Source organism: Thamnophis sirtalis, unplaced genomic scaffold (assembly GCF_051295495.1).
Source record: "Thamnophis sirtalis isolate CommonGarterSnake01/CBP01778 unplaced genomic scaffold, rThaSir2_p1.2 scaffold_15, whole genome shotgun sequence".
NCBI classification, from domain to species: domain Eukaryota; kingdom Metazoa; phylum Chordata; class Lepidosauria; order Squamata; family Natricidae; genus Thamnophis; species Thamnophis sirtalis.
The window spans coordinates 1,535,958-1,561,231 of NW_028261395.1; the positions used below are offsets into that span (position 1 = coordinate 1,535,958).

General features: G+C 42.9%; 1 protein-coding gene across 1 annotated transcript in view; it reads right to left on the reverse strand.

The window, feature by feature from the left end:
• Positions 1-17,019, reverse strand: part of DNTT (DNA nucleotidylexotransferase) — a 147,525-nt gene extending 130,506 nt beyond the window's left edge. The window contains exons 1-3 of the mRNA XM_087702116.1: positions 16,817-17,019; positions 2,677-2,852; positions 434-457 (exon numbers count right to left, since the gene is read on the reverse strand). Of these exons, the coding sequence (XP_087558242.1) occupies positions 434-457; positions 2,677-2,852; positions 16,817-17,019 (403 nt within the window). The remainder of the gene's footprint in view (positions 1-433; positions 458-2,676; positions 2,853-16,816) is intronic.
• Between the last annotated feature and the right edge of the window lie 8,255 nt (positions 17,020-25,274).

Consider the following 25,274-nt stretch of genomic DNA (forward strand, 5'->3'; position numbering starts at 1 on the left):
ATTCAAGTTCAAAAGTCCAGAGAGGGTATAAAACTCAGGCACTCTCAGCATCTCTGCCCCTTTTCTTGTCTTCACCCAACATCTTCAAGGCATGTGGTCCTGTCTACCATTAAAAACCATCTTTCCAAACAACCTCCATGTTTTTAGTGTCCTTCTCCCCACTTGGAACTGAACCCAGAAGGGCATTTCTTCCAGCTCTACCCTCTTGGGTGCAATTCAGGTGGTGCAGTGGTTAGGGTGCAGTACTGCAGGCCACTTCAGCTGACTGTTATCTGCAGTTCGGCAGTTCAAATCTCACCGGCTCAAGGTTGACTCAGCCTTCCATCCTTCCGAGGTGGGTGAAATGAGGACCCAGACTGTGGGGGTGATATGCTGACTCTGTAAACCGCTTAGAGAGGGCTGAAAGCCCTATGAAGCGGTATATAAGTCTAACTGCTATTGCTACTATAAAATCGAGCTTGCAAGGGCTGCCCATGTTTTCGCTGACAGAGGCACTGAGGGCCGGTCCTGCTCTGTTTCCAGGCCACCCCCGTGGGCCAGATCTAAGCCCCCGTGGACTGGGCCAGGCCCCCGGGCTTTGAGTTTGACACCCCTGCCCTAGAGATTCTGATTGGTCCTGTCTGACAAGAGAATTGTTCTCGTAGAGTTGAGCCTTGTTCAGTCAGCAATTAACTCTGATTCGGTAGACCAACAATCGAACAACCTAAGCTGAAAATAAGTCCAAAAAATAAGGTTTTCAGAAAAAGAGAGCATGTGAAAGGAGAGATGTGAGACTGAAACAGAATTGGAGAGGCCATTAAGAGCTGGTGCCCATGGGCAAAAATGAAGACAAGAGCTAGAATCCAGATGCTGGATCATAATAACACCTCCAGTTTAGATTTATGGGTTCAATGGTGCGTGTAGATTAATTGAGGAAAAACTGCTGGCAGAAACTGCTAATCCTTAGTAGTACTCCTAAAATAGTAGCACTGGCACTATTGATTGGGCATGTTAATACATGCCACATTAGTTAATTAGGGTGGATGCTTTACTCTTGATTTGCGCACTTTCAAACACACAGTTCACTTGCTGTTTCTTGTCTTACAAAATACACTTTGAGGTTGGTATCTGCCCCCCATGCCAGGCAGTGTGCCCAGTCACGAATTTATGCCTACGTATTAAGAAGTCTAACTTTTACAGCTTTGAACTTTGTAGGTTTACTCTATTTTTTTAACCCTTTTTAAAATCTTCTTCTTCAAGGCGATAATGGCTAAAAAATACAATTCCTGCGACGTTCTAATCAATAGCGCCACTTGGTGGAGCATTCTGGATTCTTGCTGTGGGATTGAATACAGCAGATCCATTTTTTTTCAGACTCATTCAAAATCCAGTCATTAGTTCATAAATTGCCTTAATGCAAGTGAACAGAGTGTAAACATACTGTGATGAATTGTACAACACAACGGCCTCAAGAAATTTCAGACAGTCTTATATTTGCATCAGGCTGTACAGACCAACATCTCTACACATGTTACCTCCTGCAAAGTCCAGATGAGAAGATCGGAATAGAGCTGGAAGGGACCTTGGAGGTCTTCTAGTCCAACCCCCTGTTCAAGCAGGAGACCCTAGACCATTTCAATCCATCAATCAATCAGAATAGAGCTGGAAGGGACCTTGGAGGTCTTCTAGTCCAACCCCCTGTTCAAGCAGGAGACCCTAGGCCATTTCAATCCATCAATCAATCAGAATAGAGCTGGAAGGGACCTTGGAGGTCTTCTAGTCCAACCCCCTGCTCAAGCAGGAGACCCTAGACCATTTCAATCCATCAATCAATCAGAATAGAGCTGGAAGGGACCTTGGAGGTCTTCTAGTCCAGCCCCCTGCTCAAGCAGGCAACCCTAGACCATTTCAATCCATCAGAATAGAGCTGGAAGGGACCTTGGAGGTCTTCTAGTCCAACCCCCTGCTCAAGCAGGAGGCCCTATGCCATTCAGACAGGTAGCTGCCCAGTCTCTTCTTAAAATCCTCCATGATGAAGCACCCACAATTTCTGAAGGCCAGCCGTTCCACTGGTTCATTGTCCCCACTGTTAGGAAGTTTCTCCTTAATTCCAGCTTGCTTCTCTCCTTGATTAGTTTCCATTCATTGTTTCTTGTCTTGCCTTCCGGTGCTTTGGAGAATAATTTGACCCCCTCCTCTTTGTAGCAGCCCCTAAAATACTGGAATACTGCTATCGTGTCACCCCTAGTCCTTCTTTCCTGTAGACTAAACATACCCAATTCCTGCACCCGTTCTCCATATGTTTTGGTCTCCTCGCCTTTCATCATTTTAGTTGATCTTCTTAGCAATAGCAATAGCAGTTAGACTTATATACCGCTTCATAGGGCTTTCAGCCCTCTCTAAGCGGTTTACAGAGTCAGCATATCACCCCCAACAACAATCCGGGTCCTCATTTCACCCACCTCGGAAGGATGGAAGGCTGAGTCAACCTTGAGCCGGTGAGATTTGAACCGCCGAACTGCAGATAGCAGTCAGCTGAAGTGGCCTGCAGTACTGCACTTTACCCACTGCGCCACCTCGGCTCTTAGATGGTTAAGCTTAGATGTCTAGCTTAACCATCTATCCATCATGGCCCATCTCGCTTTGTAACTCTTGATGCTCTTCCCATCCCATTGCTTTCACATTGTTCCATTTGACTTACAGGAAGCTGATATGTCTCCGAATCCACTGGTCTTCCCACCTCCATGCAGGCTGTCAACCAGCTGATATCAAGAATCCTGAATCTTGAGCTGTCCTCCATCTTGTGTTTATGCAGCCATCCAAGGATTTCGGAGCAGGAATTATTCTCAGCCACAATGTGGGTGACACAATCACTAGAAAAACAAGCATAAAGGTTGGACTTCCTCTTGAGCAAGCAATAGCAATAGCATTTAGACTTATATACCCCCTCACAGTGTTTTACAGCCTTTTCTAAATGGTTTAGCATCAGCGTCATAGCAATAGCAATAGCAATAGCAGTTAGACTTATATACCGCTTCATAGGGCTTTCAGCCCTCTCTAAGCGGTTTACAGAGTCAGCACATCGCCCCCAACAATCCGGGTCCTCATTTCACCCACCTCGGAAGGATGGAAGGCTGAGTTGACCTTGAGCCGGTGAGATTAGAACCACTGAACTGCAGATAGCAGTCAGCTGAAGTGGCCTGCAGTGCTGCATTTAACCGCTGCGCCACCTCGGCTCCATGTTGCCCCTAACAATCCGGGTCCTCATTTTACCCACCTCAAAAGGATGGAAGGCTGAACTAACCGTGAGCTGATCAGGATCGAACTGCTGGTAGTCGGCAGAATTAGCCTGCAATCCTGCATTCTAACCACTGCACCACCACAGTTCTTAGCAAGATTTTATAACAGCAAACAAGAGAACTGCCAGGGAGGGAGAGGGAGAGATGTAATTTGATGTTATAGGAACTCCAAATATGTTATCATATTGCAATGATTCTCTGAAACTCAGACTTAGTATCAATTAACAGCCTCGTAAGTTAAAAGTCTGTAGAGGTTCTCAGTCATCCAGATCATGCTTTTTCAGGAGGCAACTGGACTTTCTTTGTTTTTTTTCTTTTGGAGATGTTTTGCTTCTCCCCCAAGAAACTTCTTCCCCTCTGACTGGATGGTGGGGAATAGAAGAATTGATACTCCTTGCAGAGAAATCCTTCCATTCCCCAACATCCAGTCAGAGCTGAAGAAGCTTCTTGGATGAGAAGGAAAACGTCTTCGAAGAAAAAACAGAGTCCAGTTACCTCCTGAAAAACCACCTTTGAGACAGCCTCATAAATTGCATTTTCCTCAGCCATTTCATGCCTGCAGTATGGAAAAAAGATGGTATGTGTACATCCTATAATAATGAAGAATCTTAATATTACCCAGATTGCCTTCCGAATAAATTGTGTGCCTGGTCAGTGTCTGGAATATAGCCCAAAAAATCTCTTTGGTGCTAAATATTTTAAGCAATAGCAGCAATAGCAGTAGACTTATATACCGCTTCATAGGCCTTTCAGGCCTCTCTAAGCGGTTTACAGAGAGTCAGCATATCGCCCCCAACAATCTGGGTCCTCATTTTACCCACCTCGGAAGGATGGAAGGCTGAGTCAACCCTGAGCCGGTGAGATTTGAACCGCTGACCTGCTGAAGAGCCAAGGTGGCGCAGTGGTTAAATGCAGCACTGCAGGCTACTGCTAGATCAGCAGGTCAGCGGTTCAAATCTCACCGGCTCAGGGTTGACTCAGCCTTCCATCCTTCCGAGGTGGGTAAAATGAGGACCCAGATTGTTGGGGGCAATATGCTGACTCTTTGTAAACCGCTTAGAGAGGCCTGAAAGGCCTATGAAGCGGTATATAAGTCTACTGCTATAGCAGTAGCCTGCAGTGCTGCATTTAACCACTGCGCCACCTTGGCTCTTAGTAGCATTTCATTGCTAATATTTTCCACCAAACTTCAAACCTCAAAAGTAAACCCTTTGTACATAACAATTTGTTAAGCATACACGAAGTAATCCCTTTGAACTATGTGCTGTATATAGCAAGCAAGCACATCTTTTAAGTGTAAGCATAACAGTCTGTGCTACACTGATATTTGAGTTGTGGCTTTAATGAAACTTTAATGATTGGGTGACTAGGTAACTAATTATAACGGTTCTTAAATCACTACTCAAACAGACATCCTTATGGCAGATTATGCAAAGCATTAGAAATGGGGCAGGCCACAAGATGTGTTCTCTGAGAGGGTTAGCACAACTGTTTCAAAAGGTATGCATAAAGGTAAAGGTTTCCTTCGCACATATGTGCTAGTCGTTGCTGACTCTAGGGGCTGATACTCATCTCCGTTTCAAAGCCAGAGAACCAGCGCTGTCCGAAGACGTCTCCGTGGTCATGTGGCTGACATGACTAAACGCCGAAGGCGCATGGAACGCTGTTCCCTTCCCATCAAAGGTGGTTCCTATTTTTCTACTTGCATTTTTAATGCTTTTGAACTGCTAGGTTGGCACAAGCTGGGACAAGTAACGGGAGCTCACTCCGTTACGCTGCACTAGGGATTCGAACCGCCAAACTGCCGACCTTTCTGATTGACAAGTTCAGTGTCTTAGCCACTGAGCCACTGCGTCCCTATGCATATGTGTTTCTATAATCCCTTCACGTCACTGGGGTTTTTAGCAGAAGAGTTGTTGGTTCATGAACACAAGTGCAGGCAGCTTCAAAGCAACCATGCCAACTCTTTTAGAAGACTCCACTCCAAATACTAGAAATGTGTAACATTCCCTGCTATTCACCCACAGAATGTAATGACCCCACAGCTCCCTTTCAGTGGCAGTGACGTAAACAATGACTTGCCATAACATACAATCACATGTATACTATTACATAGCCAATATCCTATTGTATTAAGTAGTAATTACATCAGTTCCTCTTGTCATCAATGCCCAGAAAGATAAAAACCCATTATTGGCTCTTCTGCTCTCCATACACCTCTTTCTTCTGCCTCTCTCCTACCTCCTTTCTTCCCTCCATCATCCTTTTCTACTCTACTTCCCCTTCCTTTCTCCTTCTCCTCTCTCTTCATTCCACTCCTCCTTATCCTCCTCATCTTCCCCCCTTACCCTCTCTCCTATCCCTCTCTTCCCATCTTTCTTCTCTCCTCTGCTTCCCACTCTTCTACATCCTGTCTTCCCTCCATCATCCTTTTCTACTCTACTTCCCCTTCCTTTCTCCTTCTCCTCTCTCTTCATTCCACTCCTCCTTATCCTCCTCATCTTCCCCCCTTACCCTCTCTCCTATCCCTCTCTTCCCATCTTTCTTCTCTCCTCTGTTTCCCACTCTTCCTCTCATTGGTGTATTTCAGCTTCTGAGCAAACTCCATTCTATGTTGATGGTATTTATGCTTCCATATCAATATACTTAACATATCTTAGTTTTAAAGAAAAAAATAAGAGAAGACAGTATACATGTGCAATCATATTACTTTAAAATCTAACACCCCTCGTCAAGCCTAATATTCATCCTCCCCCCTCCCCCCAACCCCCCCCCAGACTTCCCTCCCCCGACTTCCCAGAACCCATACACGGTATAAATCTTTAACAAAAACAGTCTAAAATATATTGGAAAAAAGAATAGAAAATGGATAACATCTTTAAATTGAACTTAGCTCCTCCTTGCTAGGCTAACTTTAAACAATTTATATCGTTCCTGATCTTAATCATAAGCTATCTGCAATTTCTTAGTCCCATATTTATTTTGTATATAATCGATCCATTTTTTCCAGTCTCGTTTATATCTCTCATTTGAGTGATCTTTAAGATATGCAGATATTTTAGCCATCTCGGCTAAATTTGTGACTTTCAATGTCCATTCTTGAATTGTAGGCAAGTCTTCCTTCTGCCAATATTGCACCACCAACAATCTAGCTGTTAGTCTTCTCATCGTCCCTATCACCCATCTCCTCCCACTTATGTAACTTTGTTGCTTGTATCCTTTACGATTGATATTAGCAATAGCAATAGCAATAGCAGTTAGACTTATATACCGCTTCATAGGGCTTTCAGCCCTCTCTAAGCGGTTTACAGAGTCAGCATATCGCCCCCAACAATCTGGGTCCTCATTTCACCCACCTCGGAAGGATGGAAGGCTGAGTCAACCTTGAGCCGGTGAGATTAGAACCACTGAACTGCAGATGAAGTCAGTCAGCTGAAGTACTGCACTCTAACCACTGCGCCACCTATATTGATATTGATTGTTTCCTGATTGCTTATTTTCACCCTATGACTATTATTAATTGTTGATTCGTGACGAACATATCTTTTCTTTTATGTACACTGAGAGGATATGCACCAAAGACAGATTCCTTGTGTGTCCAATCACATTTGGACAATAAAGAATTCTATTCTATTCGGTGAATTAAGGAAGTTTCTTTTGGAGCTACTTCCAAATGTTGTTTCATAGCTCTGGTCTTAAAGCAATATTTCAGCCCCTTTTGCCTAGGTATCAGTCCCTGCATATTTCCATCAAGCCTTTTTTTCTTTCTTTCTGCAGGTTCCCAGAGGCAATAAAGCAGCAAATTGCTGAACATCGGAAATGTGATTATCTGTTGATTTGGGGCAGGAAATGAAATCAGAGACATCCAGTCTTTGGATAGATTTAATGCATTTTAAATGTAGCTTCCCAGCTTGCCATGATAACAGAAAACGTAACAGAAGCGGTGACATCACAATTCCTTCCACTCTTGCATCCCAATAATCGGAAGAAGGAGTATGAAGTGTGGCATTTGATTGGAGCAATCCAATCACAGCACATTTCATCATTTCCACCTCTCGGACCTGTGGAGACCCATGACCTTAAATTGCGAATTTTAAAAACCAAGATTGACACACATCTCAAAGCCACATCTTTGGAAGTCTATGGAGATTCTCAGTCATCCAAGTCCTTGTTGTCCCAAAGGTGGGTTTTTTTTTCAAGAGGCAACTGGATTTTCTGGGTTTTCTTTGAAGTTGTTTTACTACTCATCCAAGAAGCTTCTTCGGCTCTGACTGGATGGTGGGGAATGGAAGGATTTATACTCCTTTTCATACAGCTGGTCATTTCCATTCTTTTTAGCAAGTTGTTAAGGTGACCTGGGGGTTTATCTGTGTTGTGAGGGTCACAACACAGATAAACCCCCAGGTCACCTTAACAACTTGCTAAAAAGAATGGAAATGACCAGCGGTATGAAAAGGAGTATAAATCCTTCCATTCCCCACCATCCAGTCTCAGCTGAAGGACGAGAAGTGAAACATCTTCAAAGAAAAACCAGAAATTTCCTCTTGAAAAAAAAACACCTTTGGGATGCATCTCTTGAAATTAACCTGGCCTTTTGCACGATATCATGGCATAACCCAGGCTTGCTAGTCCTGATCACTGCAAATAATCTCTCAGTCAAAAAGAAGGATGCTTCGCCCAAAAATGGAACAACAAAGAGAAGAATAAATAATAAATAAGATACTAACATGCGCAGAAATGGACAGACTGACTCTCGAGCTCAAGGACAAGGGTGAGACGGGATACTACGAAATCTGGGACAAATATTTACCAATGGTTAGAAACGAGGGGGAAAGTTCGGGAGAGAAAAACGTAGATAAGTTAAGAATTGGAAATATGATATTAACATTGTAGGATAGGTAGGAATTGGATATGTATATGTACTGATAGTAACTATATAATGAAAGGGATTAATGGGAAGGTAATTTGACTGATTCCACATATCTACGTAGGAGATAGCAATAGCAATAGCAGTTCGACTTATATACCGCTTCATAGGGCTTTCAGCCCTCTCTAAGCGGTTTACAGAGTCAGCATATCGCCCCCACAGTCTGGGTCCTCATTTCACCCACCTCGGAAGGATGGAAGGCTGAGTCAACCTTTGAGTCGGTGAGATTTGAACAGCCGAACTGCAGAACTGCAGTCAGCTGAAGTAGCCTGCAGTGCTGCATTTAACCACTGCACCACCTTGGCTCTCTCCAGATATAAACTGTTATTGTTGTAAGATCTAAGAACTCTGTGGAAATGACTATACCAGAGATGTTGTACTATGTCCAACGTTTTTAATGTTTACCTAATAAAAATCTTTTTTAAAAAAAAAAAAAGGGATGCTTCCGTGATCATCCCCTTTTCCATTTTTAAATGGAGTTCCTGGCTTACATTTTATGGCTCTTGTGTTGTTTCCTTTGTGTCTTGAGAATCCCGTACTTTATGCAACTCGCTGGGCTTGGCTCTCTTTAGGGGATGTCAGCAAGAGCTTTGAAAGCTAATCCAGAATTCTACTTTCATATCAGTCCCACCAGCTGTTAACAAAAATGATAGCGATTGTATTTATGTTCCACACTTTCTTATTATTCTCTAGTCCAACTTCCCGGAAGGGAGAATTAGAAGAGCTTTATACTGTCATACTATACTATATATACACAAATATACCACTGTATATAAGCACATTTGTATCTGTGACAATATAGTATTGTACTATGGCAACACAGTATGTTGTATATTTATTCCATTTTAGACATTTTAAATCATTCTGAGCATTCGTTTACACTGGAACAGTGTGATATAAGTTGTCCTGGGTAAGTCGATGCTACGGATATTTGCTCAAAAGAAAGTCTCATTCAATTCAGTGGGTGGCGCAGTGGTTAAATGCAGCACTGCAGGCTACTTCAGCTGACTGCAGTTCTGCAGTTCAGCGGTTCTAATCTCACCGGCTCAAGGTTGACTCAGCCTTCCATCCTTCCGAGGTGCGTAAAATGAGGACCCGGATTGTTGTTGGGGGCGATATGCTGACTCTGTAAACTGCTTAGAGAGGGCTGAAAGCCCTATGAAGCGGTATATAAGTCTAACTGCTATTGCTATTGCTATTGCTATTGCTATTGCTATTGCTATTGCTATTGCTATTGCTATTTCTATCTATCTATCTATCTATCTATCTATCTATCTATCTATCTATCTATCATCTATCTATCTATCTATCTCTATATGTCTGTCTGTCTGTCTGTCTGTCTGTCTGTCTGTCTGTCTGTCTATCTATCTATCTATCTATCTATCTATCTATCTATCTATCTATCTATCCATCCATATCTCTTATCTATCTATCTATCAGTGGTTACGGTGCAGTACTGCAGGCCACTTCAGCTGACTGCTATCTGCAGTTCGGCTGTTCAAATCTCACCGGCTCAGGGTTGACTCAGCCTTCCATCCTTCCGAGGTGGGTAAAACGAGGACCCGGATTGTTGTTGGGGGCGATATGCTGACTCTGTAAACCGCTTAGAGAGGGCTGAAAGCCCTATGAAGCGGTATATAAGTCTAACTGCTATTGCTATCTATCTATCTATCTATCTATCTATCTATCTATCTATCTATCTATCATCTATCTATCTGGGTGAAATGAGGACCCAGACTGTGGGGGCAATATGCTGACTCTGTAAACAGAGAGGGCTGAAAGCCCTATGAAGCGGTATATAAGTCTAACTGCTATTGCTACTATTGCTATTGCTATTTATTCTGGGGAAATGAAACTGAACTGTAGTACTTCAGATTCGAAGTTTAAAAAAAATGCTCTGCGATGTGCTTTTCTATGGATCACACTGAAGCTGTGGCGAGCAGCCACAGGTTCCTGGGAAAATTTAAAGAGCTGCCAATTTAAAGAGCTAAAAACAGTCACATAAGAATTCCTACGTATTCCATATCACATTTTTTTTATATATGGGCCTGGAATGATGTCCACTTCTAAGAACATCTTTCTCCAAACTGGTGTCTTGATATGCTGAGATTTCTGCTTGCAAATTTCTAGCTGGTGCCCAACTGGTGGGTCCCAGGTTGAGGAAAGCCAAAATAAATAAAAAAAGATTTCAGCAGAGAAGCATAATCCTATGCATGCTTGCTCAGAAGTAAGTCCCACTGAGCTCAATTAGACTTCTTTCCAGCAAACCCAGATAGGACTGTAGTCTGTTATCTTAATGATCAAGCTGGTTACACATCATTTTTCAAATCAACCCTGTGTTACCTTCCCCCTTTAATTAAACTGATGTGATCTGCTTTGTTGTCTCAAACAACAACAAAAAAATTCAGTTAAGAGTTGTTTAACTTCTGCTTCCTGTGGTTTATATCCCTTTATATAAAATGTGCATATTTAATGTATTGTGTACATAGCCGAAGTTCTGGGAACTCTGCCATTTCTGCACTCACAATAACAGATCAGCCAGCATGCCCTACTTTTCTTCTGTTATTCTACAGCTGCGTTGTATCCTTGGTCCAAAATAAAATAAAATAATGTAAAAAACGTAGAATTTCCACCGATATTGTTGACATTTTTTTTAAAAAAAAAATAGATTGACAGTTAAATTGTCCTGGTTGAAGTGACTTCAAAACGGTTTCCAGTCAAACAAGGAACACCTCCCAGGGGCCTAGATAAAATAAATAAATAAACCAAAATTGTCAAGTCCTCTTTTCTTCTTCACATTTGCTCTGGTTGAAGTTATCAATTTGCTATGAGGGGCGGGAAGAGACAGAGAGAAAAGAGGTCACTTGCTTTTCTTCTGTCCAGCTAGGAAAATGTGTCTAGCTGACTTAAAAATGCTAAATGGAATTGAATGGCAGTGGGTATGTCAAAGCCTGTGTGGGAATCCACAGTCCATCCCATTTAGAGAAATCTAAAAGTATCCAGCAAGAAGACCGTGGCAATTTATACTTTCACCAAGAGTAGCAGGGGTGAAATTCAGCAGGTTCTGACAAGTTCTGGAGAACTGATAGCGGAAATTTTGAGTAGTTTGGAGAACCACCAAATACCACCTCTGGTCTGCCCCAGAATGGGGTGGGACTGGGGATTTTATAGCACCCTTCCCCTGGAGTGGGGAGGGAATGGGGATTTTGCAGTATCCTTCCCCTGGAGTGGGGAGGGAATGGGGATTTTACAGTATCCTTCCCCTGGAGTGGGGAGGGAATGAAGATTTTACAGTATGCTTCCCCTGGAGTGGGGTAGGAATGGGGATTTTACAGTATCCTTCCCCTGGAGTGGGGTAGGAATAGAGATTTTATAGTATCCTTCCCCTGGAGTGGTGAGGGAATGGAGATTTTACAGTATCCTTCCCCTGGAGTGGGGAAGAAATGGAGATTTTACAGTAACCTTCCCCTGGAGTGGTGAGGGAATGAAGATTTTACAGTATCCTTCCCCTGGAGTGGGGAGGGAATGGCGATTTTACAGTATCCTTCCCCTGGAGTGGGGAGGGAATGAAGATTTTACAGTATGCTTCCCCTGGAGTGGGGTAGGAATGGGGATTTTACAGTATCCTTCCCCTGGAGTGGGGTAGGAATAGAGATTTTATAGTATCCTTCCCCTGGAGTGGTGAGGGAATGAAGATTTTACAGTATCCTTCCCCTGGAGTGGGGAGGGAATGGGGATTTTACAGTATCCTTCCCCTGGAGTGGGGAGGGAATGAAGATTTTACAGTATGCTTCCCCTGGAGTGGGGTAGGAATGGGGATTTTACAGTATCCTTCCCCTGGAGTGGGGAGGGAATGGCGATTTTACAGTATCCTTCCCCTGGAGTGGGGAGGGAATGAAGATTTTACAGTATCCTTCCCCTGGAGTGGGGAGGGAATGGGGATTTTACAGTATCCTTCCCCTGGAGTGGGGAGGGAATGAAGATTTTACAGTATGCTTCCCCTGGAGTGGGGTAGGAATAGAGATTTTATAGTATCCTTCCCCTGGAGTGGGGAGGGAATGGCGATTTTACAGTATCCTTCCCCTGGAGTGGGGAAGAAATGGAGATTTTACAGTATCCTTCCCCTGGAGTGGGGAGGGAATGAAGATTTTACAGTATCCTTCCCCTGGAGTGGGGAGGGAATGGCGATTTTACAGTATCCTTCCCCTGGAGTGGGGAAGAAATGGAGATTTTATAGTATCCTTCCCCTGGAGTGGGGAGGGAATGAAGATTTTACAGTATCCTTCCCCTGGAGTGGGGAGGGAATGGCGATTTTACAGTATCCTTCCCCTGGAGTGGGGAAGAAATGGAGATTTTATAGTATCCTTCCCCTGGAGTGGGGAGGGAATGAAGATTTTACAGTATCCTTCCCCTGGAGTGGGGAGGGAATGGCGATTTTACAGTATCCTTCCCCTGGAGTGGGGAAGAAATGGAGATTTTACAGTAACCTTCCCCTGGAGTGGTGAGGGAATGAAGATTTTACAGTATCCTTCCCCTGGAGTGTTGAGGAAATGAAGATATTACAGTATCCTTCCCCTGGAGTCAGCTGAAGTGGCCTGCAGTACTGCACCCTAACCACTGCGCCACCTCAGCTCTTAGCTCCATATAGCAGAAAACATGAGCAATTGCACCAAGGCGCTTAATGGCAGGTGAGATGGCAGGCGGGCCTTAGAGACCGAAGGGCCAGAGAGCTCCATACATTCCAGATGTTTATAATCTCCAGTATCACCTCCCTAAGTAACGATACATGTGTTTATTCAAGATAGACCCCTCCTCCAATTTTGCATCACCCTCCTCCAATTTTGCATCACCCTCCTCCAATTTTGCATCACCCTCCTCCAATTTTGCATCACCCTCCTCCAACTTTGCATCAGTGTAACTGATGTGCTTCCACATATGTAACAGATATAATGTTCATGTAATAGAAAAAAAGGCAGCTGATAGAAACCCTCCTCGTGTAAGATGGCCAGGAGCAAAGTTAATTTAATTGTGGCTATAACATTCAGCGCTAGTGCTATATTAAGATGTCTGAGTGTTCTTTCAACACTTGGCTAATGAGATTCTCCAAATTAAGAAGGTTTATTTACAGGAACAAGATATTATGCACTGTGATATTATTTTCCTTTAACATCTGCTATTGCAATTTTCCACATTTGGCCATCTAGGTTAGCTCTGATTTTGGGATAGAGATCATTGCGTGGATCAACATTTCATAAAAATGGGACATCCAGTGTGGATCAGAGGGCTAGGACCTTGTCCCCATCCCCGTGTTACACTTCTGATCTAGATATCACGCTATAGCTTTGGAAAGAATCCTTCTTTCCAAAACATATATCAACAGTATCTCAGAAACCACCAACAGACTATTACCACCACGTGGAATCAGCAAAGCACCAACTAAAGCTCTTTAAAACATCCTTCAAAAACCAGAAGATTCAGCAACCACAGAAGTAGAAAAAAACAAGAGGCATCTACAACGTACAGTGTAATGATTGCAACAGTGACTGTGGAGGAGAAATAGGCAGAAGTCTGGCAGAATGCCCCCATGAACATCAATTAGCAACGAGAAGTCATGATGAAATCAATATAAATTGAAAGATACAAGCAACATGGTTCTAGTCATAAGTGGGGAGAGATGGATACTAGGAAGGAAGGGAAGAATAATAGTATGCGTGGATAATGTTCAGAAGTGGATCTCCTTATTAAAAAGAGGGAGGCAGTGTAGCAAAATCAGACTTGCAAGTTTACCTCATTATAGCCAAATGTCAATAAAAGTAGTTTTAGCCCTCCCGTGCATCTGATTTCCTGGTCAGATCAACCTACTTGGGCTGATAGTACTCATCAGGAGGTGCACTTGCGTTGAGAGAGTCTTCCCCTGAACTGGTGCATTAGACCTCTGCAGAAATGATACATTCCTTATACATTGAATGAGATCCTCCCGCCTTCTCCAAAATTGCCCCAAAGTTTCAAACCTGCCCTCTCCTGCCAATTACCTCCTCGCGACCGATTAGATCACACAGATTAGGCCTCCTCCGAGTTCCATCTGCCAGCCAGTGCCAACTGGCAACTACGCGGAGGAGAGGCTTCTCGGTAGTAGCTCCGACCCTTTGGAACGATCTCCCCGTGGAGATTCGTACCCTCACCACCCTCCAGACCTTCCGCACAGCCCTTAAGATCTGGCTATTCCGCCAGGCCTGGGGTTAAAGATTGGGATCCATCCCCACCCGAATGATGAATGAATGTTGCTTCTATTTTTAATTGGGTATTGTCTGTATATGTCATTAAGTGTATCCCCTCCCTATAGGTTGTAAGCCGCCCTGAGTCCCCTCAGGGAAAAGGGCGGCCTATAAATAAAAGCAATCTAAATCTAAATCTAAATCTCTTGAAACATAACCACACACCTAGCTCAGGGGTGAAATCCACTTACCTCTGCTACCTGTTCGGTAGCAATGTGAGTGTGTGCATGATTGCTTTGCTCGCAGGCACCACCTCTGCACATGTGCAGGACTTTCCGTGCATGCGCAGAACATCAAAATGACATCCGGGGGGGCGGAGCCTGCTACTGAGTGCGCCTGGCAAGCGAGTAAGCGAACAGCAAGGTAAGCGAACAGCGAGGGGGGGGCTGAATCAGCTGTGCCATGCGATTTAGATTAGCTAGAAAGCAGGAAATCCCCTGCTTTCTAGTTAATATAAATCGCACAGCAGAGTTAGCAATAGCAATAGCAATTAGACTTATATACCGCTTCATAGGGCTTTCAGCCCTCTCTAAGCGGTTTACAGAGTCAGCATATCTGCCCCCAACAACAATCCGGGTTCTCATTTTACCAACCTCGGAAGGATGGAAGGCTGAGTCAACCCTGAGCTGGTGAGATTTGAACAGCCAAACTGCAGAACTGCAGTCAGCTGAAGTAGCCTGCAGTGCTGCATTTAACCACTGTGCCACCTTAGCTCTTGAGTTGATCGTTAGGAAAACCAGTTCACCCAAACTGGCTGCATTATTTTTTTTTGCTAACGGTTCGGGCGAACAGCTGGCATCTTTGCTACCAATTCAGGTGAACCGGTCCGAACCGGTAGCATATCACCCCTGACCTAGCCACAGTTTTACACTTCCCACGTGTCAATGCACACTCTTTAAGAAAAGGGTGGGTGGGGGGAGTTCACTCTTGCCTTTGTGAAGTGGTCTAGATTTGCAGCTAGAATTGTGGGAAGGCAACCTGATTCCTTCAGAGCAGGATTCCCAATCCAGGTTTTCCCTCCTAAACAACCCCAATTAAAAATCTGCAGTGATTAATTGCCTGCTGAGTGGGTACCATAATGTATCCAGCTCCTTCACACGCCTTCCCTATTGAAATGATAAGGATGGCCCACTTGTAGAAAGCCTTCTTATTTACTATAAAACGCCCACGTTGCTTTGAAATAGGGCACTGAAATCAGAGCACTGCAAAACGCACGGAAATATCATTACACACAAGACTAAAATCTCATTCCATAATTGCCACGTAGTAAAATATGCTTAAATTTAACCCTATATGCAGAATTAATTATTTAACAACGAGGAGGACCTCATTCTGAATGTATAGATATTTACCATAGACATACAGGCAGTCCCCGAATTACAAGAGTTCATTTAGTGACTGATCAAAGCTACAACAGCACTGAAAAAAGGGATTTACGACCCACTTTTCACACTTACAACCGTTACAACATCCCCATGGTCATGTGATCAAAAAATCAAGCGTTTGTGCAACTGACTCATATTTTTTGACGGTTCGAGTGTTTCAGCGTCATGTGATCAGCTTTCGCGACAAGGAAGTCAAGGAGAGTCAGTGGGGGGGAGCCAAATTCACTTAACAACCTTGTGACTAACTTAACACCTGCGGCGACTCATTTAACGACCGTGGCGAGAAAGGTCACGAAACGGGGCGGACTCGCTTAACAAATGTCTCGTTTAGTGGCAAAGCTTTCAAGCTCAACTGTGGACATAATTCGAGGCGTGCCGGTACCGCTAAACGCAGTTGCATTATCAATAACTATTGTTATGGCACTAAATGAAGCTAGACATAAATGCTACTCAACAAGCTACTTATTCTAAAGCTGCGTTTATATTTCATATAAAAGCTTTGTTGTTTTGCTAGCACCTTTTCAAACGTGGGAAATGTATACAATTACTAAAAAGATTCTTCAGAAACACACTTTCTGGTACTTCGCACACTCCAGATGCACACACCTGTAGGAGCTGGGGGCAACACTTGAGTCCCAAATCACGCTGGGGGAAGCTCACACCAAAAGAAAACGCACTTGGCGTGACATTTAATAGGCACCAATAGAATTAAATGAACTTCAGACCATATGATTATTTCATATATTTTTTTCCCATCCTATCACATTAAAGATTATTAGACTGAGTCATGTTTTGGAGAAGCTCTGGGGCATCTCTCAAAGTTTCTCAAAGAGGCATCTGTGCTTTTTAGTGCTCAGACGCTTCAAACCTGTTGAACACACACACGGATGTGCATAGACTTGCACTAAACACTTTTTCAAGCCAACCTTCCATACAAAGAAGTTTTTGTACCTGAATTCATTCTCTACCCGGAAGCCTTTTCTTCTGGCTAGATCCATCAGGAAGGTTCTCCTGGTCATTCCCATTTTCCTCTCCACAATGAAAATAATGATGTCCCTAAACTCTATTTTGTAGCTGCTCGGAGGAACTGAGATTTGCATTCTTTTCTGCCTCTTCCTCATGGGACTGAAGTTGGTAGTTTTGATCTCATCCATGACAAAACATCTACTGTCTTTCGTTTGCTAAAGCCTAGACTTCACTCAGGGAAAAAATAAAAATAAAGCTTGCAGTCGATCTGTCTGGCCAACCAACAGCCGGCTTTTGAAGTTTCCATCCAGTGATATCACTTGCTCTCTTTTCCCCCCAAAGTCACCAAAAAGAAAGTTTTATACTGTAAACCTATTTATCACTTTTCAGAGCGCTCCTGAGTCAGACAATGGGAAAATCAGAAGAGACAAAATTACTGTCTTTTTGTCTGTTCTGTGTGAAAGAATAACTTCCATGAAACTTATTGGCAGAGGGCTTTTGAGATAATAGCCCAATTTATCTAGGGAACTATAGCAATAGCAATAGCAGTTAGACTTATATACCGCTTCATAGGGCTTCCAGCCCTCTCTAAGCGGTTTACAGAGTCAGCATATCGCCCCCAACAACAATCCGGAAAAACACTGTTAGGATATTAGAAAGAACATATAGCTAAAATCAGTAATTATTGAAACCCTGATTATTTCCTCTATCTAATTGCTTCCCTTGAAAGAATAGGTTAGTTATAGATTGTCATGGATCCATGTGAGGACAGTCTATGCTTCTTTCTCACATCTTCTCTGTTTCCCAGGCATTCAAGTGTGACTGCGTTTTTGTAATTTGTTCTACAATTTTTTCCCAAAGTCTTCTGGATGTCTACCAGAAGTGGTATCCAACTGGTTCTCTCTGGTTCAAGCGAACTGTCTTCTGCTCCAACATAATGTGTGAGCACTGTGCATGCACAGAAGGGGGTGCACATACGCAGATAGCAATAGCAATAGCAGTTCGACTTATATACCGCTTCATAGGGCTTTCAGCCCTCTCTAAGTGGTTTACAGAGCCAGCATATCGCCCCCAACAACAATCCGGGTCCTCATTTCACCCACCTCGGAAGGATGGAAGGCTGAGTCAACCTTGAGCCGGTGAGATTTGAACACGCACACACATGTATACACACACTGCAAATGTATATGCCTATATACCTATGAGTGCTACATGTTTTCTGGCTCTAGGGGGCATAGCTCATCTCCGTTTCAAAGCCGAAGAGCCAGCGCTGTCCGAAGACGTCTCCATGGTCATGTGGCCGCCATGATTCAACGCCAAAGGAGCACGGAACACTGTTACTTTCCCACCAAAGGTGGCTCCTATTTTTCTACTTGCATTTTTTACATGCTCTTGAACTGCTAGGTTGGCAGAAGCTGGGACACGTAACGGGAGCTCACCCCATTAGGTGATGCTAGGAATTCGAACCACCGAAGTGCCGACCTTCTGATTGACAAGCTCAGCATCTTAGCCACTGAGCCACCATGTCCCCTATATATATACACACCTATATTTATACCTCTATACATACAAACATACCCACACACACGTATGTATGTATGCATTACATAGTTTCTCAGTGAGAATGTTCTATCAATGTTTTATCAGTGTTAGGCCTCGAGTCTTGCTCACCTAATCTCATGACGAAATCTCCTTCAAGGGGAATATCAACAACTGGGTGAAATATATGGTTCTCTACCAAGTGACTGAGATAATTCTCTTGATCTCATTCAGTGTTTCTCAACCTTGGCAACTTGAAGATGTCTGGACTTCAAGTCCCAGAATTCCCCAGCCAGCGAATGCTGGCTGGGGAATTGTGGGAGTTGAAGTCCAGACATCTTCAAGTTGCCAAGGTTGAGAAACACTGATCTAATTAGATTAATGCATGGGGAATTCTGGGAGTTGAAGTCCAGACATCTTCAAGTTGCCAAGGTTGAGAAACACTGATTCTAATTAGATTAATGCATGGGGAATTCTGGGAGTTGAAGTCCAGACATCTTCAAGTTGCCAAGGTTGAGAAACACTGATTCTAATTAGATTAATGCATGGAGAATTCTGGGAGTTGAAGTCCAGACATCTTCAAGTTGCCAAGGTTGAGAAACACTGGTCTAATTAGATTAATGCAGAGTTTTGCAAACTTTTCCTTCATCAGATATCATTACATGATGTCATATAATTGGCCACATTTCTCTGAGGCTACCCGATTTTAGAAAGTAGCTACTTAAAGTTGTGATTTAGTACAAGCTTATTCAGGAGATGTTGGCAATCTCCAGAGATTTCAGCCATTGAATCTGCACACAAGAGAGGTGGTAGATAATAATTTCATAAAAGTTGCAGCTTCTGGGGCTTCTGGAATATGCATCACCTCGGGAGTATAAATCCAGAAGGCTGCCTAGAAAGTGAAAACCCTTCCTGTGAATTTTTGACAAAAGTTGAACAATTCCCTTTCTGTTCTTCAATTAAATTCTGGAAGACATTTTGAGGAAAAGGGATTTTCTCTTGTGAGGCTTATATATCTGTGGTAATTCCTTTTTATGAGAGCCAGGTTAAGGCATGAATTCTAGGCCTAAAGCCAGCTGGATGACCTTCAGCCAGTCACTCTCTCTTAGACCTAAGAAGGAATCTTTGTCAAACCACTTCCAAAATCTTGCCAAAAAAAACAACTGCAGACTGTCTTGGAAACACTAAGAAAGAAAGAAAAAAGAAAATCCTTTCTTCATGCTTTGTATCATGGCTTCTAGATGCCACTAATTGATTCAGAAATCATGATAGAAAGCTGACTGCAGTTCTGCAGTTCGGCGGTTCTAATCTCACCGGCTCAAGGTTGACTCAGCCTTCCATCCTTCCGAGGTGGGTGAAATGAGGACCCGGATTGTTGATGGGGGCGATATGCTGACTCTGTAAACCGCTTAGAGAGGGCTGAAAGCCCTATGAAGCGGTAGATAAGTCTAACTGCTATTGTTATATGGCTTTCAACAAGCAAAGTCAATGGAGAAGCCAGGTTCTCTTAATAATCACATGATTCACTTAACAACTGCAGTGATCCACTTAACAACCATGGCACCAAAGATGGTGAAACGGGGCACATCTCACTTAACAACTGCCTTACTTAGCAATGGACATTTGGGGTTCAGTTGTGGTCATAAGTCAAAGACTAGCTGTATTGAAAAAGATCTTATGTTTAAGTCATGCTCCAGACTTATCCAAATGCTGAAAGACCTTTCTGCAATGTCAAATGAATTCTTCCAAATATTACCTCTTCATAAAGGTAGTTGAGGGGGGGGATCTAATCTAAACATAATACTGAAGTTCAAAGTCTTGTTAAAAAGTCAAAGAAAAAGATGTATTAGAAAGTTTTGATTTTTTTTTTAAAAAGTGTTTAAATTTTTTTAGTACTTTGAAGGAAAAAAGAGTGAAAAAAAGAGGGATTTCCACCCACCCCCTGTTTTTTTTTTCAGTAAGGTCAAAGAACTTGAAAGAATACAATGAATCCTATAAATAAAAATGGTGACAGTTCACAAAGATTATTAGGTGCAAATAGAAACACATTCTATTTCCATAGCAAGGAAGATAAAGCGGGAATGATTAAATTGATGACTTTATTATTACTTTAAATTGATTTACTTTCTTACAGAGCCGAGGCTGCACAGTGGTTAGGGTGCAGTACTGCAGGCCACTTCAGCTGACTGCTATCTGCAGTTCAGTGGTTCAAATCTCACCGGCTCAAGGTTGACTCAGCCTTCCAGCCTTCCGAGGTGGGTGAAATGAGGACCCAGACTGTGGGGGCCATATGCTGACTCAATTTGCTAAAAAAAATTGAGGGCCGAAAGCCCTATGAAGTGGTATATAAGTCTAATTAATTAATTAATTAATTAATTAATTAATTAATTCAAAGAGGAAAATATGTTTTCATTTGAATATCACTTCTGGATCTTGTGCTTATGATGAAAAAAATGAAACAACTTTGGTTTTGTTGATCAGAAAGATGTCGTTATAAAAATGGCTAGTTATGCATTATTGTGTAAAAGCAAAAAGGTTGGAGGTTGGAGTGTTTTTATCTTGTACTGTGCTAAGAAAAGTTGGAACTTAATGCTCCCCCCCCCCGCTCTCTCTCTCTCTCCCTCTCCCTCCCTCCCTCCCTTTTCCCCACTCCCTTTTTTCCCCTGAATTTCCCATTTTTTTCCTTCTCTTCTTTACATTTTATGCAATAAAACTAGTTAAAGTGCAAAATATTACTTCTTCATTGGCACTTACAAAGCGCGCAGAACCAGTCACACACTGGCTGGCAAGATTCCAGCTTCAAGAAGTGCTTTGGGGCTTCCTGTTATCTGAGTCATAGCACCATGTGCCATATCGCATTCCTCATTACCCATGATTAGAGATATAAAACCACATTGGCCACAGAACTGTTTGCAGTGAAATGTATGTCATAAGACTTCCTTCAGATCCTCATCAGTGGATTTCCTTGAGAAACGTGTGCAGCACTACCAAAGGGAGGGAGATTAAAACTTTGTTTTCAAAGACGCCTCTGGGCTATGGGGAGCTATAAGCCTTCTATGGCAGTTTGAGGAACGGGATGAAGAATACTTTATTGTCATTGTAGGTACATACACAGTTTACACATACAACGAAATTCACATATAACCCAGAGACCAGGCCCAACACACACAACAATCCCCAAACACACCCCCACCCACCAAAAATTTCCCGCCCCTAAACCACCCAAGCATCCACACAATAGACCAAGTAATGCTGTCCAACACCTCACTGACGGTGGCCCTTTAATTCATTGTTGAGTGCAATGATATCTCTGTGATAAAAGCTATTCAGAAGACGTGTGGTCCCAGTTTTAATTGTTCTGTATCTTCTGCCAGAAGGCAACCATCTAAAAAAGATTGTAAGCAGGATGGGAAGAGTCTCTGAGAATGTTGTGCAACATCCTCAAACAGAGAGATGCGAAGATGGATAGCTGGAGCCCGCTGATATTCTGGGCAGTTTTAATGATTCTCTGTAGAGCTTTTTTCTCTGCTACAGAGCTGCTCCCATACCAAGCATGAATGCCATATGCCAGGACCAGGAGTGGGTTGCTCCCGGCATTACTGCCAGTTTGGTGCACACACACACAAAAAGATTTTAAGAAAAAAATTGCATTTGTGCAATTACAATTGTTCTGCACATGCGCAGAACCAAAAATGAAGATGTCATCCCTGTAGGAGAACCAGTTCAGATGGTAGCAATAGCAATAGCAGTTAGACTTATATACCGCTTCATAGGGCTTTCAGCCCTCTCTAAGCGGTTTACAGAGTCAGCATATTGCCCCCAACAATCCGGGTCCTCATTTCACCCACCTCAGAAGGATGGAAGGCTGAGTCAACCTTGAGCCGGTGAGATTTGAACCGCTGAACTGCTGATCTAGCAGTAGCCTGCAGTGCTGCATTTAACCACTGCGCCACCTTGGTAGCCAGGTCCTAAACTATGTAGGGCTTTAAAAGTAATGACTAGCACCTTGAAGCGCGTCCGGAGACCAATGGGGAGCCAGTGCAGCTCGCGGAGGATAGGTGTAACATGGGTGTATCTAGGTACACCCATTATCGCTCGCGCGGCTGCATTCTGGACCAACTGTAGTCTCTGAACACTCTTCAGGGGCAGCCCCATGTAGAGCGCAGAAGTAGTAACTCATTTTCTATGCCTTTCTAATTGCTGAGCATTTTTTCTTTGAAAGCTCATAAAACAGCAGAAAAGAATAGAAGGAGCTAAGGAGTTTTAGCAGGAACTGGCTTACATCTACTATCTCCCACTCCTCCATTGGTTAATGGATTGGTTTGTTTTCAGTCGTACGTTATTAATTTGCAAACTGTCGGTTTATCTGAGCCTTGAGATTGTCAAAGAGGACAAGCTGTTTTTGGGACACATTGCTTTTGAAAGAGGCCTTTGAAAACCTGAATTCCAGTAACCTCCAGACACGGTTAACAAATTATAATCTTTAATGCGTTAAAATGGGAGGAAGTGATTACATAGATGGCTGGGGAGTAATCATACCATTTTTTAATTTAATTCTGCAAAGTGTAGTGAAAGCAAAATAAATCTAAGTTTAATTGTTGTCCAAGCTCCCCTCGCTATTTTTCATTTTATACCCCCTTCTGTGAGGCCATTCAAAAGTCAAAAACAGCCTCAATCCGCCTCCCCCCCACCAGAAAAAGTTGCACACTCCTGCTTTAATCCAAAACTGTTGAATTTCACTGACACAATTATCCGGCTCTACGGCGGAATCACCTCGGAGGTCATCATCATTTTAAAGCAGGAGAGCATCACACACTGTTTCTTTAATGGCATAGTGCTTGAATTAAACCTCAGCGCACACTTTGTCATCATTTATACTGGGAAAATGCTGCGAGAACATTGTCTCTGGAAATAGATAGATACGGTTTGAGCCTTTCAAAGGCCATGCTGATGCAGCTCAAGGCCCACCGCCTCTATAAGTCAAGCAGATCCTTTGTGTGCATCGAGCATAATCCGAACCCTCGGAGTCTGATACAACAGTTATATTTTGTAGAAGCCTGGGGTTGCCAACTTGACAGTGACAGCAACTAATTAACACTTTGCTCAGACCGAGATTGGATTATGAACAGAAGTTGCAAGCTGTAATGAATGCAGAATGATTCCCTGGTGGTAATCAGAGCAGATGCCTGAAGTGATAGGAAATTAACACATGGAAAACAAAAGAAACAGAAACTTAGAAAACAACTTTAGAATGGCATCCTATCCATCCGTCTTTCCAGCTAGGTGCTATATCTTTGCAGATATCTGACTCTGTGCTATTTTTGGCTTGCTTTTTCTTTTTTTAAAGGCAAAAAAAATTCTCACGAGCTCTATTTTCATTCTCAATCTGCCCCACTGTGAGATCTTGTTAAAAAAAAAATCCTTCAAAGAACTGGTGGTGGCAAGCGAGATACTTTCAAACATATTCTAAACTTTTCGCTAACTGGCGTTAGCGACAGATGGAATGCTTGTAGCGGAGGGATGAATGAACGGGGGGGGGGATAAATAAATAAATAACCCTACAAACGGTTCTCGAGCCACTAGCAGGTCTCACAGGAGAAACGAGTAACAGAAGGGGCTGCAGAAATGACAGTGAAGATGTGCGGGGAAATAGCGAAAAGCTAATTAAAAAAGAAAAGAATCACAAAAGGAAGAAAAAAAAAGAAACTAGGTACTTAGAGCCGTGTCTTCATTTTCGTTCGGGGCGGATCACATGTTGCATAACTTGGATGCCAAAATAAAGAGAAATAAATAAATGGACACATGGACCTGACAGCTGAGGTCGGTCGATGCCAAACCCCACATGAGCCGCTGGGTTTTTCGTGGCCTCTGGAGCTGTTTTTTGAATTAGTGGTGTTTTTGCAATGCTGTTTCATCTCCTTCCCGTTTCTAGATGAACCTCTTGATATGATATGCTAGAAAACTCTTGTTGCCACCAAGAGTCCTTTAGGATTCTGCAGCCTGTCAAAGTCAGTGTGAGAATTTTGTTGTATCACGGGCAAGGTGTTGATGGGCTGCATCCTAAACTCATTCGTTCTCAACATGAGAACACAGATTGTTCCTTTAAGAGGTGTCAGGCCTGCAGTTTTCTTTTGGATCTTTGGCTTGCCACATTGTCTATTATGCAAGGTGGCGCAGTGGTTAGAGTGCAGTACTGCAGCCACTTCAGCTGACTGCTATCTGCAGTTCGGCGGTTCAAATCTCACCAGCTCAAGGTTGACTCAGCCTTCCATCCTTCCGAGGTGGGTGAAATGAGGACCCAGACTGTGGGGGCTGAAAGCCCTATGAAGCGGTATATAAGTCTAACTGCTATTGCTATTGCTATCTTATGATTTATGATCTATGACTTATCACTTTGTTGCTTGTATGTACCCTGACAGCGTATGCGCCAGAGACAAATTCCTTGTATGTCCAATCACTTGACCAATAAAGAATTCCATTCTAAAAATAATAACAATGTTTAGAAACCGCGTGACTACATTTTAACCACTATTGCTTGTTCCGAATCAATCCATCTCATTGCAATATCTTTTTTTGAAATCTGCATTCCAGTTTGAATTCTTTCGTTCGGCGTCCCTCCTTTCTGTTATCTGAAACTTATTATTCCTTAGATTAGGCAAGCTGTAAGTGGCACCAAACAGTGATTGAATGATTACAAAGTGTTATGTATAATTTGGGATAAAAAGAAACCCCTCATCACAATAACAGATGCAAATTAACGAGCTGAAGAATAAAAGACTGGAGAGAGTCAGAGTCAGACTTAATTACGATATATTATTTAAGTGATAAGGAGTAGCATTTTGATGTTATAGAAGAGTCTTTAACATATAAATGTGGAATAGCAGTCAATTTCTACAAAATATAT